The sequence below is a fragment of the Vidua chalybeata genome, chromosome 1 (genome assembly GCF_026979565.1).
Source record: "Vidua chalybeata isolate OUT-0048 chromosome 1, bVidCha1 merged haplotype, whole genome shotgun sequence".
Lineage (NCBI taxonomy): Eukaryota > Metazoa > Chordata > Aves > Passeriformes > Viduidae > Vidua > Vidua chalybeata.
In genome coordinates this window covers 153,201,422-153,213,189 of record NC_071530.1, presented here as the reverse complement: position 1 = coordinate 153,213,189, position 11,768 = coordinate 153,201,422, and the positions used below count along the sequence as shown (strand labels likewise).

Genomic DNA, 11,768 nt, shown 5'->3' with positions numbered 1-11,768 from the left:
TGCGTGAGGAAAATGGGGATGACACATTTCACCAAAATGACCTGAGATAACCCGGGCATCCTCCTCTGTTCCTGAAAGGTGACCGAGAAAAGATGAACAATGCAATGCAACAACACTGCTCAGGGGGAGGCACTTCAAAGTTGCACCTGATGTGGGTGGGTGGTGGTAAAGAAAAGAGATCATGAAGGAAATTCCCTCACTGGGATCATAAATGGTAAAAAAAATGTTCAGAAAAAGAAAGACAAACACCAGCAGCAAAATAATTATTCACAATAGTAACATTCTTCCACAAGGCACAAACAAGGAAAAAAATAAAAAGATTTTGCAATTATTTTTGAAACACATTGAGGAAATAAAGCCCCGTCTCCGGGTCGGGCACGCAGCGGCGCAGCAGCTGCAGGTACGTCAGGTTCTCGTGGGTGTTGGGGTCGAAGAAGCCCTTGGTGTCGTCGCCGGGGTCGGACAGGATCTGGTTCATCTCCTGGTCGAAGTAGCCGCGCTTGTAGGCCACCTCCACGGGGACACGGTGGCTGTGCACGGGGTCGATGATGCCGCCGGTGGCGATCTGGGCCTCGAGCAGGCGGATGCCGTGATCCCTGACGATCAGCTCCTTCTTCATGGCCTGGAAGAGGGAGATTTTGTCGCCCGTGTAGGGGTCGGAGTAGCCCGTCACGGCCCGCTCCGCCGACAGCAGCTTCTCGTGCAGCTCGCTGCCCACCAGCCCCGAGGACACAGCCTCATCCACGGAGAGCTTCTGGTTCTTGACGGGGTCCACCAGGAAGCCGGTGGCCGCCTGCGCCTCCAGCAGCACCAGCGCCGTGCCCTGCCTCAGGATGCCCTTCCACATGGCCTGGTAGATGCTCATCTTCTCCATCTTGCCCGCCTCGGCCTTGGAGGGCACCAGCACGCCGGCGATGACGCCCGTGCCGTCCAGGTAGCGCTTGACCGAGGCCATTTGCGTCACCTCCTGCACCGTCCTGGCGCCCTGCACCAGCTCGGCCAGCGTGCCCGTGTCGATGATGCCCGAGTCCAGCAGGTCCGAGGCGCTCACCTGCCTCCTGAGGCCCGTGAATTTCACGCTGCTGCTGCGCCGCGCCGCCTCCTCCACCAGGAGGGTGAGCAGCGTGGCCAGCTCGGCCGGCGCCAGGCTCCCGGCCCGCAGCCGCCCCAGCAGCTCCTGACGCTTGGCCTCTGACACGAACTTGGAGAACAGCAGCTCCCACAGGGACACCTTCCTGCCGTGGAAGCCGCCTGCCGACACCTCCACCGTGTGGGACTTGAGGCACTGCTCCAGCTCCTGCTCCCGCTCCCGCTCCAGATTCCGTTCCCGTTCCTTCTGGGAGTTGGCGGCACTGCCGTTCTGGGTGGGTTCGGGCAGGACCTCCCTTTCTGGGGACTTGGGGGCCCCCTGGGCACCGTGGCCCTGGGCCTCAGCCCCGGTGACGATGGCCGTGAGGACCTCGATCATCTCCGCAACGGTGACTGTCCCCGCCTTGTACCGGCGCAGGAGGTCCTGGCGCCGGTGGTCGGGGACGTAGCGGGAGAAGAGGAGCTCCCAGACGGTGACGCTCTGGCCCTGGAAGAGCCCCACAGGCAGCGTGGTGCGGGCGGCCTGCAGGGCTCTGCGGGCATCCTCGGTCAGCTGGTAGAGCACGGAGCCCTTGTCCATCAGCTGCAGCATGAGCAGCCCCGTCTCCGGGTCGGGCACGCAGCGGCGCAGCAGCTGCAGGTACGTCAGGTTCTCGTGGGTGTTGGGGTCGAAGAAGCCCTTGGTGTCGTCGCCGGGGTCGGACAGGATCTGGTTCATCTCCTGGTCGAAGTAGCCACGCTTGTAGGCCACCTCCACGGGGACACGGTGGCTGTGCACGGGGTCGATGATGCCGCCGGTGGCGATCTGGGCCTCGAGCAGGCGGATGCCGTGGTCCCTGACGATCAGCTCCTTCTTCATGGCCTGGAAGAGGGAGATTTTGTCGCCCGTGTAGGGGTCGGAGTAGCCCGTCACGGCCCGCTCCGCCGACAGCAGCTTCTCGTGCAGCTCGCTGCCCACCAGCCCCGAGGACACAGCCTCATCCACGGAGAGCTTCTGGTTCTTGACGGGGTCCACCAGGAAGCCGGTGGCCGCCTGCGCCTCCAGCAGCACCAGCGCCGTGCCCTGCCTCAGGATGCCCTTCCACATGGCCTGGTAGATGCTCATCTTCTCCATCTTGCCCGCCTCGGCCTTGGAGGGCACCAGCACGCCGGCGATGACGCCCGTGCCGTCCAGGTAGCGCTTGACCGAGGCCATTTGCGTCACCTCCTGCACCGTCCTGGCGCCCTGCACCAGCTCGGCCAGCGTGCCCGTGTCGATGATGCCCGAGTCCAGCAGGTCCGAGGCGCTCACCTGCCTCCTGAGGCCCGTGAATTTCACGCTGCTGCCGCGCCGCGCCGCCTCCTCCACCAGGAGGGTGAGCAGCGTGGCCAGCTCGGCCGGCGCCAGGCTCCCGGCCCGCAGCCGCCCCAGCAGCTCCTGACGCTTCGCCTCTGACACGAACTTGGAGAACAGCAGCTCCCACAGGGACACCTTCCTGCCGTGGAAGCCGCCTGCCGACACCTCCACCGTGTGGGACTTGAGGCACTGCTCCAGCTCCTGCTCCCATTCCAGATTCCGTTCCCGTTCCTTCTGGGAGTTGGCGGCACTGCCGTTCTGGGCGGGTTCGGGCAGGACCTCCCTTTCTGGGGACTTGGGGGCCCCCTGGGCACCGTGGCCCTGGGCCTCAGCCCCGGTGACGATGGCCGTGAGGACCTCGATCATCTCCGCAATGGTGACTGTCCCCGCCTTGTACCGGCGCAGGAGGTCCTGGCGCCGGTGGTCGGGGACGTAGCGGGAGAAGAGGAGCTCCCAGACGGTGACGCTCTGGCCCTGGAAGAGCCCCACAGGCAGCGTGGTGCGGGCGGCCTGCAGGGCTCTGCGGGCATCCTCGGTCAGCTGGTAGAGCACGGAGCCCTTGTCCATCAGCTGCAGCATGAGCAGCCCCGTCTCCGGGTCGGGCACGCAGCGGCGCAGCAGCTGCAGGTACGTCAGGTTCTCGTGGGTGTTGGGGTCGAAGAAGCCCTTGGTGTCGTCGCCGGGGTCGGACAGGATCTGGTTCATCTCCTGGTCGAAGTAGCCGCGCTTGTAGGCCACCTCCACGGGGACACGGTGGCTGTGCACGGGGTCGATGATGCCGCCGGTGGCGATCTGGGCCTCGAGCAGGCGGATGCCGTGATCCCTGACGATCAGCTCCTTCTTCATGGCCTGGAAGAGGGAGATTTTGTCGCCCGTGTAGGGGTCGGAGTAGCCCGTCACGGCCCGCTCCGCCGACAGCAGCTTCTCGTGCAGCTCGCTGCCCACCAGCCCCGAGGACACAGCCTCATCCACGGAGAGCTTCTGGTTCTTGACGGGGTCCACCAGGAAGCCGGTGGCCGCCTGCGCCTCCAGCAGCACCAGCGCCGTGCCCTGCCTCAGGATGCCCTTCCACATGGCCTGGTAGATGCTCATCTTCTCCATCTTGCCCGCCTCGGCCTTGGAGGGCACCAGCACGCCGGCGATGACGCCCGTGCCGTCCAGGTAGCGCTTGACCGAGGCCATTTGCGTCACCTCCTGCACCGTCCTGGCGCCCTGCACCAGCTCGGCCAGCGTGCCCGTGTCGATGATGCCCGAGTCCAGCAGGTCCGAGGCGCTCACCTGCCTCCTGAGGCCCGTGAATTTCACGCTGCTGCCGCGCCGCGCCGCCTCCTCCACCAGGAGGGTGAGCAGCGTGGCCAGCTCGGCCGGCGCCAGGCTCCCGGCCCGCAGCCGCCCCAGCAGCTCCTGACGCTTGGCCTCTGACACGAACTTGGAGAACAGCAGCTCCCACAGGGACACCTTCCTGCCGTGGAAGCCGCCTGCCGACACCTCCACCGTGTGGGACTTGAGGCACTGCTCCAGCTCCTGCTCCCGCTCCAGATTCCGTTCCCGTTCCTTCTGGGAGTTGGCGGCACTGCCGTTCTGGGCGGGTTCGGGCAGGACCTCCCTTTCTGGGGACTTGGGGGCCCCCTGGGCACCGTGGCCCTGGGCCTCAGCCCCGGTGACGATGGCCGTGAGGACCTCGATCATCTCCGCAACGGTGACTGTCCCCGCCTTGTACCGGCGCAGGAGGTCCTGGCGCCGGTGGTCGGGGACGTAGCGGGAGAAGAGGAGCTCCCAGACGGTGACGCTCTGGCCCTGGAAGAGCCCCACAGGCAGCGTGGTGCGGGCGGCCTGCAGGGCTCTGCGGGCATCCTCGGTCAGCTGGTAGAGCACGGAGCCCTTGTCCATCAGCTGCAGCATGAGCAGCCCCGTCTCCGGGTCGGGCACGCAGCGGCGCAGCAGCTGCAGGTACGTCAGGTTCTCGTGGGTGTTGGGGTCGAAGAAGCCCTTGGTGTCATCGCCGGGGTCGGACAGGATCTGGTTCATCTCCTGGTCGAAGTAGCCGCGCTTGTAGGCCACCTCCACGGGGACACGGTGGCTGTGCACGGGGTCGATGATGCCGCCGGTGGCGATCTGGGCCTCGAGCAGGCGGATGCCGTGATCCCTGACGATCAGCTCCTTCTTCATGGCCTGGAAGAGGGAGATTTTGTCGCCCGTGTAGGGGTCGGAGTAGCCCGTCACGGCCCGCTCCGCCGACAGCAGCTTCTCGTGCAGCTCGCTGCCCACCAGCCCCGAGGACACAGCCTCATCCACGGAGAGCTTCTGGTTCTTGACGGGGTCCACCAGGAAGCCGGTGGCCGCCTGCGCCTCCAGCAGCACCAGCGCCGTGCCCTGCCTCAGGATGCCCTTCCACATGGCCTGGTAGATGCTCATCTTCTCCATCTTGCCCGCCTCGGCCTTGGAGGGCACCAGCACGCCGGCGATGACGCCCGTGCCGTCCAGGTAGCGCTTGACCGAGGCCATTTGCGTCACCTCCTGCACCGTCCTGGCGCCCTGCACCAGCTCGGCCAGCGTGCCCGTGTCGATGATGCCCGAGTCCAGCAGGTCCGAGGCGCTCACCTGCCTCCTGAGGCCCGTGAATTTCACGCTGCTGCCGCGCCGCGCCGCCTCCTCCACCAGGAGGGTGAGCAGCGTGGCCAGCTCGGCCGGCGCCAGGCTCCCGGCCCGCAGCCGCCCCAGCAGCTCCTGACGCTTGGCCTCTGACACGAACTTGGAGAACAGCAGCTCCCACAGGGACACCTTCCTGCCGTGGAAGCCGCCTGCCGACACCTCCACCGTGTGGGACTTGAGGCACTGCTCCAGCTCCTGCTCCCGCTCCCGCTCCAGATTCCGTTCCCGTTCCTTCTGGGAGTTGGCGGCACTGCCGTTCTGGGCGGGTTCGGGCAGGACCTCCCTTTCTGGGGACTTGGGGGCCCCCTGGGCACCGTGGCCCTGGGCCTCAGCCCCGGTGACGATGGCCGTGAGGACCTCGATCATCTCCGCAACGGTGACTGTCCCCGCCTTGTACCGGCGCAGGAGGTCCTGGCGCCGGTGGTCGGGGACGTAGCGGGAGAAGAGGAGCTCCCAGACGGTGACGCTCTGGCCCTGGAAGAGCCCCACAGGCAGCATGGTGCGGGCGGCCTGCAGGGCTCTGCGGGCATCCTCGGTCAGCTGGTAGAGCACGGAGCCCTTGTCCATCAGCTGCAGCATGAGCAGCCCCGTCTCCGGGTCGGGCACGCAGCGGCGCAGCAGCTGCAGGTACGTCAGGTTCTCGTGGGTGTTGGGGTCGAAGAAGCCCTTGGTGTCGTCGCCGGGGTCGGACAGGATCTGGTTCATCTCCTGGTCGAAGTAGCCACGCTTGTAGGCCATCTCCACGGGCAGGCGGTGGCTGTGCACGGGGTCGATGATGCCGCCGGTGGCAATCTGGGCCTCGAGCAGGCGGATGCCGTGGTCCCTGACGATCAGCTCCTGCTTCATTGCCTGGAACAGGGACATCTTTTGTCCCGTGTAGGGGTGGGTGTAGCCCGTCACAGCTCTCTCAGCGCTTAGAAGTTTGTTTTTCAGTTCACTGCCCACCAGCCCAGAGGACACAGCCTCATCCACAGACAACTTCTGGTTTTTCACCGGGTCAATGATGAAGCCGGTGGCCGCCTGCGCCTCCAGCAGCACCAGCGCCGTGCCCTGCCTCAGGATGCCCTTCCACATGGCCTGGTAGATGCTCATCTTCTCCATCTTGCCCGCCTCGGCCTTGGAGGGCACCAGCACGCCGGCGATGCTTCCAGTTCCCTCGAGGTATCTCCTCACACTGTCCATTTTTGCTATTTCTTGTGCCGTCTCCTTTCCTTCATGGAGTTTTTCTATTGTTTCCTCTGTAATTATTTGTGCACTGAGGAGTTCTGATGCTGTAATTTGCTGACGGATTCCCTGGAACCAGACGTCACTCCTGTCCTCCTCTTTTTCCCTAATGATCTTTAGTATTGTCTCAATGATTCCTTGCACAATGTGCTGGGATTCTGCTTTGTATTTTTTCACCAGTTCTTTTCTTTTCTCCTCTGTGATGTACTCGGAGCAGAGAAGCTCCCACAGCGATAAGACTTGTCCCTTGTATTTTCCCACAGGCACCTGGACCTTTGTGCACAGCAGGGCGTTTTTCGTTTGCTCATCGATGTAGAAATAGTCGCCTTCCTTTTCCAGGACCTGCAGCAGGTACAAGCCGCTCTCCCTGTCTTTGGCACACCTCTGCAGGAGCTGGCTGTAACTGATCTTCTCGTGAGTGTTTGGATCTATAAAGCCTTTGCTACCGTGATCTGGATCCGAAAGCAGGAGGAACATGTCCTCGTCCAGGTGCCCACGTTTGTAGGCCACCTCCACGGGCAGGCGGTGGCCATGCCAGGGGTCGATGATGCCACCAGTGGCAAGCTGGGCCTCGAGCAGGCGGATGCCGCGATCCCTGACTATTACCTTCTGTCTTACAGCCTGGAAGAGAGATATTTTACTTCCTGTTTGAGGATCCGTGTATCCCGTCACGGCTTTCTCTGCCGACAGCAGCTGCTCGCGCAGCTCGCTGCCCACCAGCCCGGAGGACACAGCCTCGTCCACAGGGAGCTTCTGGTTGTTCCGGGGGTCAAGGAGGAAGCCGGTGGCCGCCTGCGCCTCCAGCAGCCCCAGCGCACATTGCTCTGTGAGGAGGCCTTCCTTCAGCGCCCGGTAGATGCTCATCACCTCTTTCCTCAACGGGAGGAGAACCCCAGCGATGCACCCAGTGCCGTCCAGGTACCTTTGGATGGCGTCCCTCTTTGCGAGGCTGGCGAGTGTGAGACTCCCATCGTGCAGCTGATCCAGAGTTTTCTTGTCAATGATCTCAGAGTTGAACAATTCTGATACCGACACCTCCCCCCGCAGTCCTCTGACCTTGAGGGCTTCTCCTCTTTGCTCTGTGTCCTCGATGATTTTTAAGATGAGGGATATCAGTTCTTCCAGCGCTAGGGTTTTGCTTTTGTACTGCATCACCAGCTCCTTCCTTTTCTGCTCTGAGATGTAGTGAGAGCAGAGGACTTCCCAGACGGAAACTGTTTGGTCCTTAAACTTTCCAACCTTCACTTGAAGGGGCTTTGAGCGCAAAGCCTGCTTTGTGGACTCATCAATGTAGAAGTACTTCCCTCCCTCCTTTACAACCTGCAGCATGTACAACCCAGTCTCTGGGTCTTGGACGCATCTCTCCAGGAGCTGCATGTACGTCAGGTTCTCGTGGGTGTTGGGGTCGAAGAAGCCCTTGGTGTCATCGCTGGGGTCGGAGAGGATCTGGTTCATCTCCTGGTCGAAGTAGCCACGCTTGTAGGCCACCTCCACGGGGACACGGTGGCTGTGCACGGGGTCGATGATGCCGCCGGTGGCGATCTGGGCCTCGAGCAGGCGGATGCCGTGGCTCTTCACAATCAGCCCTTGGTTCATGGCTTCGAACAGGGACATTGGGGCTTTGGTGTAGGGGTCGGTGTAGCCCGTCACGGCTCTCTCCGCCGCCAGCAGCTTTTCAAAAATCTCCCCTCCAATCAGACCCACCTCTAACGCCTCCTCCACTGAAAACTTCTTGTTTTTCTCAGGGTCGATGATGTAGCCGGTGGCTGCCTGTGCCTCCAGCAGCACCAGGGCGGTCCCTGGCCTCAGGATGCCCTTCCACATGGCCTGGTAGATGCTCATCTTCTCATTGCTTGGCTGGATAAGGACCCCTGCTATGAAATTACTGCCCTCCAGGTACCTGCGGACAGACTCCATTTCAGTCACTTCTTTGACTGTTTTCTTCCCCTGGTTGAGCTCATCGAGGGTTTTTTTGTCGATCAGCTGGGACTGGAAGAGGTCACTGGCGGACACTCTTTTCCGCAGGCCCTTGAATGCGAACTTCTTGCCCTGTGCCTCAGTCTCTTGGATGATTGTGGTGATAATTGTTGTGATTTCCTGCAGCACTTCAGCCTTCTCATCTTTGTACTTTTGCACCAGCTCTCTTCTATGGCTGTCTGAGAAGTATTCGGAGTTGAGGAGGTCCCAGACAGACACGGTCTGTCCTTTGAACCGCCCCACGTTGACACAAACAGTCACAGATTTCAGCACCTTCATGGTCTGCTCATCCACGCAGAACATCGCGTTTTCTGACAGAGGGAGGAGCCACAGACCCGACTCGGCCTCACGAATGCACCGGTCCTTCAGCTGCTGGTAGGTCACGTTCTCCTTGGTGTTTGGGTCAAAAAAGGTCTTGGTGCTGTCATCCAGCTGGGAGAGGGTTTGGTTCAGGTCCTCGTCGAAGAAGCCGTACCTGCAGGCAGCCTGGAGTGGCAGGTGGAGGTGGTGGATGGGATCAACGACCCCTCCCGTGGCCAGCTGGGCCTCCAGCAAGGGCACGGCCTCTGCCAGGGGGATGAGTTCCTTCCTGAGCGCTTGGCACAGGGAGATGGAGCCCCCGGTGTAGGGGTCCGTGTAGCCCGTCACAGCCCTCTCAGCCAGAAGGAGTTTCTCAGTAAGCTCCTCCCCAACAACGGCCGCTCTCACGGCGTCCCTCACGCTGAGCCTCCGGTTTGTGGCAGGGTCAGTCAGGTATCCTGTGGCCGCCTGAGCCTCCAGCAGCCTCAGAGCAGCCCCAGGGAGGAGGAGATTATTTTTCATGGCGTCATAGAAGCTCATCTTCTGTTTGGATGCCTCTATGAAGACCCCAGCTATGCTGCCCGTGCCCTTCAAGTACCTCTGTACACTCTCCATTGCAGCCACTTCTTCGGCAGTTCTTACGCCCTGAGCCAGTTCTTCAAAGGTCTTCTCAGAAATGATGCCCGTGTCCAGCAGCCAGACCACAGGGACACTGCCCCTCAGGCCTTCCAGGGAGATTTGGGTCCTGGCTTTCATCTCCATCTCCCCCACCAGCCTGAGCACAAGAGCCACCAGCTGCTCCAGCGACAGCTCCTCTGACCGGAACTTCTCCATGAAGTCGCTCCTCTGCTCCTCGGTGAAATACCCCGAGTGCACGAGCTCCCAGAGGGAGACTCCTTTTTCCTTCACCATGGTTTCCTTGAAGATCCGTTGGATTTGCTCGTCGGTGTAGGCAGGAGCAGCTGTCTGTGCCAGAGGCAGCAAGTGGAAGCCGGAGACGTCGTCCTTCTGGCAGTGCTGGATGAGCTCGGCGTAGGTCACGCTCTCTTTGCTGTCCGGCAGGCAGAAGACTCTGTGGTCATCACTGGGCTTGGAAAGGGCCTTGCTTGTGTCCTCATCCAGGCAGCCTCGCTGCTGGGCCGACTCGAGGGGGATGTGGTGGCCACACGTTGGGTCGATGATGCCTCCTGTGGCCATCTGCACCTCCATGAGCTGCATGGCCTGCTTATCCGCGATCAGGCCCTTCTTCATCGCCTGGAAAAGGGGGATCTTCTTGCCCGTGAAAGGATCTTTATAGCCCGTCACGGCCCCTTCCGCCTGCTGCAGCTTCTCGTGGACGTCTGGCCCAATGACTCCCTCCTTGACGGCCTCATCCACGCAGAGCTTCTGGTTGTTCACGGGGTCAATAATGAAGCCCGTGGCAGCCTGGGCCTCCAGCAGGGGCAGGGCCACTCCTGGCACCACGATGTTCTGCTTCATGGCCTCGTAAATGCTCATTCTCTGGTTGGACGGCTGGAGCACAATCCCCCCAATGCTGCCCGAGCCATAGAGGTACTTCCTGACAGAGTCCATGTGCAGGACTTGTTCTGGGGTGACGGATCCCTCCAGCACCTGCTCGAACAGGGCCCTGTCGATGACACCGGTTTCCATCAGGTGATAAGCGCTGACATTGCCTCTCATGGCCGGGAACTTGATGGGGGCCCATTTCTTCATCTCCTCCTCCAGCATGAGCCGGATTTGCTCCAGGCCGAGCTTCCTCAGCTGGAAGTGGTTGAAAATCTCCCGGCGCCTCCCCTCGCTGAAGTACTCGGAGTTCAGCAGGTCCCACAGAGAGACCTTCTCCCCCCGTAAGCGCCCAAACCTGACGGGCAGCCAGGAGCTCCTGAACACCTGCCTGGTGGCCTCATCGACGAACTGCCGCTTCCTGCTGTTCAGAGGGAGCAGGCAGAGCCCGGTGGAGGGCTCGGTGATGCATTTCTCCTTCAGCTGCAGGTACGTCAGGTTCTCGTGGGTGTTGGGGTCGAAGAAGCCCTTGGTGTCGTCGCTGGGGTCGGAGAGGATTAAATTCATCTTCTTGTCGAAGTAGCCACGCTTGTAGGCCACCTCCACCGGGATGCGGTGGCTGTTGACGGGGTCGATGATGCCGCCGGTGGCGATCTGGGCCTCGAGCAGGCGGATGCCGTGGTCCCTGACGATCAGGTCCTTCTGCATGGCCTGGAAGAGGGAGATCTTATCCCCTGAGTAAGGATCTCGGTAGCCAGTGACAGATTTCTCCGCAGCCAGCAGCTTGTCGTAAACGTCCGGGCCAATGACGTTCGCTCGTAAAGCCTCGTCCACGGAATACTTCTTGTTGGCAGCTGGGTCAATGACAAACCCTGTGGCAGCCTGCGCCTCCAGGAGAATCAGAGACGTTCCCGGCCTGAGAAGTCCCTTCCGCTTTGCCTGGTAGATGCTGATCTTCTCCTGGGAGTCGGGGAGCAGCAGCCCGCCGATGCTTCCTGTGCCCTGCAGGTACTTCCTGACAGTGTCCATGCTGACCACTTCCTTGGCCGAAGTTTCTCCCTCCTTGAGTTTCTTGAACAAGTCTTTGTTGATAATTTCTGAGCTCAGGAGCTGGTCAGCCGTCACCTGGTCCCTCAGGCCCTTGAAGGTGACATTAGCAGTGGCAGCCTTTTCCTCAACGGCGGCTCTGATGGCCTCTCCCAGTCCCGGCAGGGAGAGCATTCCTGCCAGGAACTGCTGAGCCAGCGCAGCTCTTTGCTCACCCTGGATGTAGTCAGAGAAGAGCAGTTTCCACAGAGACACCGACTTGCCCTTGAATTTCCCCACAGCGACGGGTACCTGTGTGTTTTCCAGAGCTGTCTGGGCCCTGTGGTCAAAGAAGCCGAGTGTCCCCCGGGACCCTTCGCTGCCGTCCCCAGCGAGCGGCAGCAGCAGGAGCCCCGTGCTGGGGTCGGTGACGCAGCGCTGCAGCAGCTCGGCGTAGCTCAGCTTCTCCTTGGAGCCGGGGTCGAAGAACCCCTTCGTGTCGTCAGGGGGGCTGGAGAGGAGCTGCCTGGTGGCCTCGTCCAGGTACCCCCACTCGCAGGCTGTCTCCATGGGGACACGGAGGTGCCTGCCTGGGGCGATGACACCCCCCGTGGCCAACTGAGCCTCCAGAAGGCAAAGGCCGTGATCCCTGGGAACAAAG

General features: G+C 61.8%; 1 protein-coding gene across 1 annotated transcript; it reads right to left on the bottom strand.

Moving 5' to 3' along the window:
- Positions 1–263: 263 nt before the first annotated feature.
- On the bottom strand, positions 264–11,763 carry EPPK1 (epiplakin 1). The gene has a single exon (XM_053952363.1). The coding sequence runs from the start codon at positions 11,675–11,677 to the stop codon at positions 329–331; it is 11,349 nt and encodes a 3,782-aa protein (XP_053808338.1). The 5' UTR covers positions 11,678–11,763; the 3' UTR covers positions 264–328.
- Between the last annotated feature and the right edge of the window lie 5 nt (positions 11,764–11,768).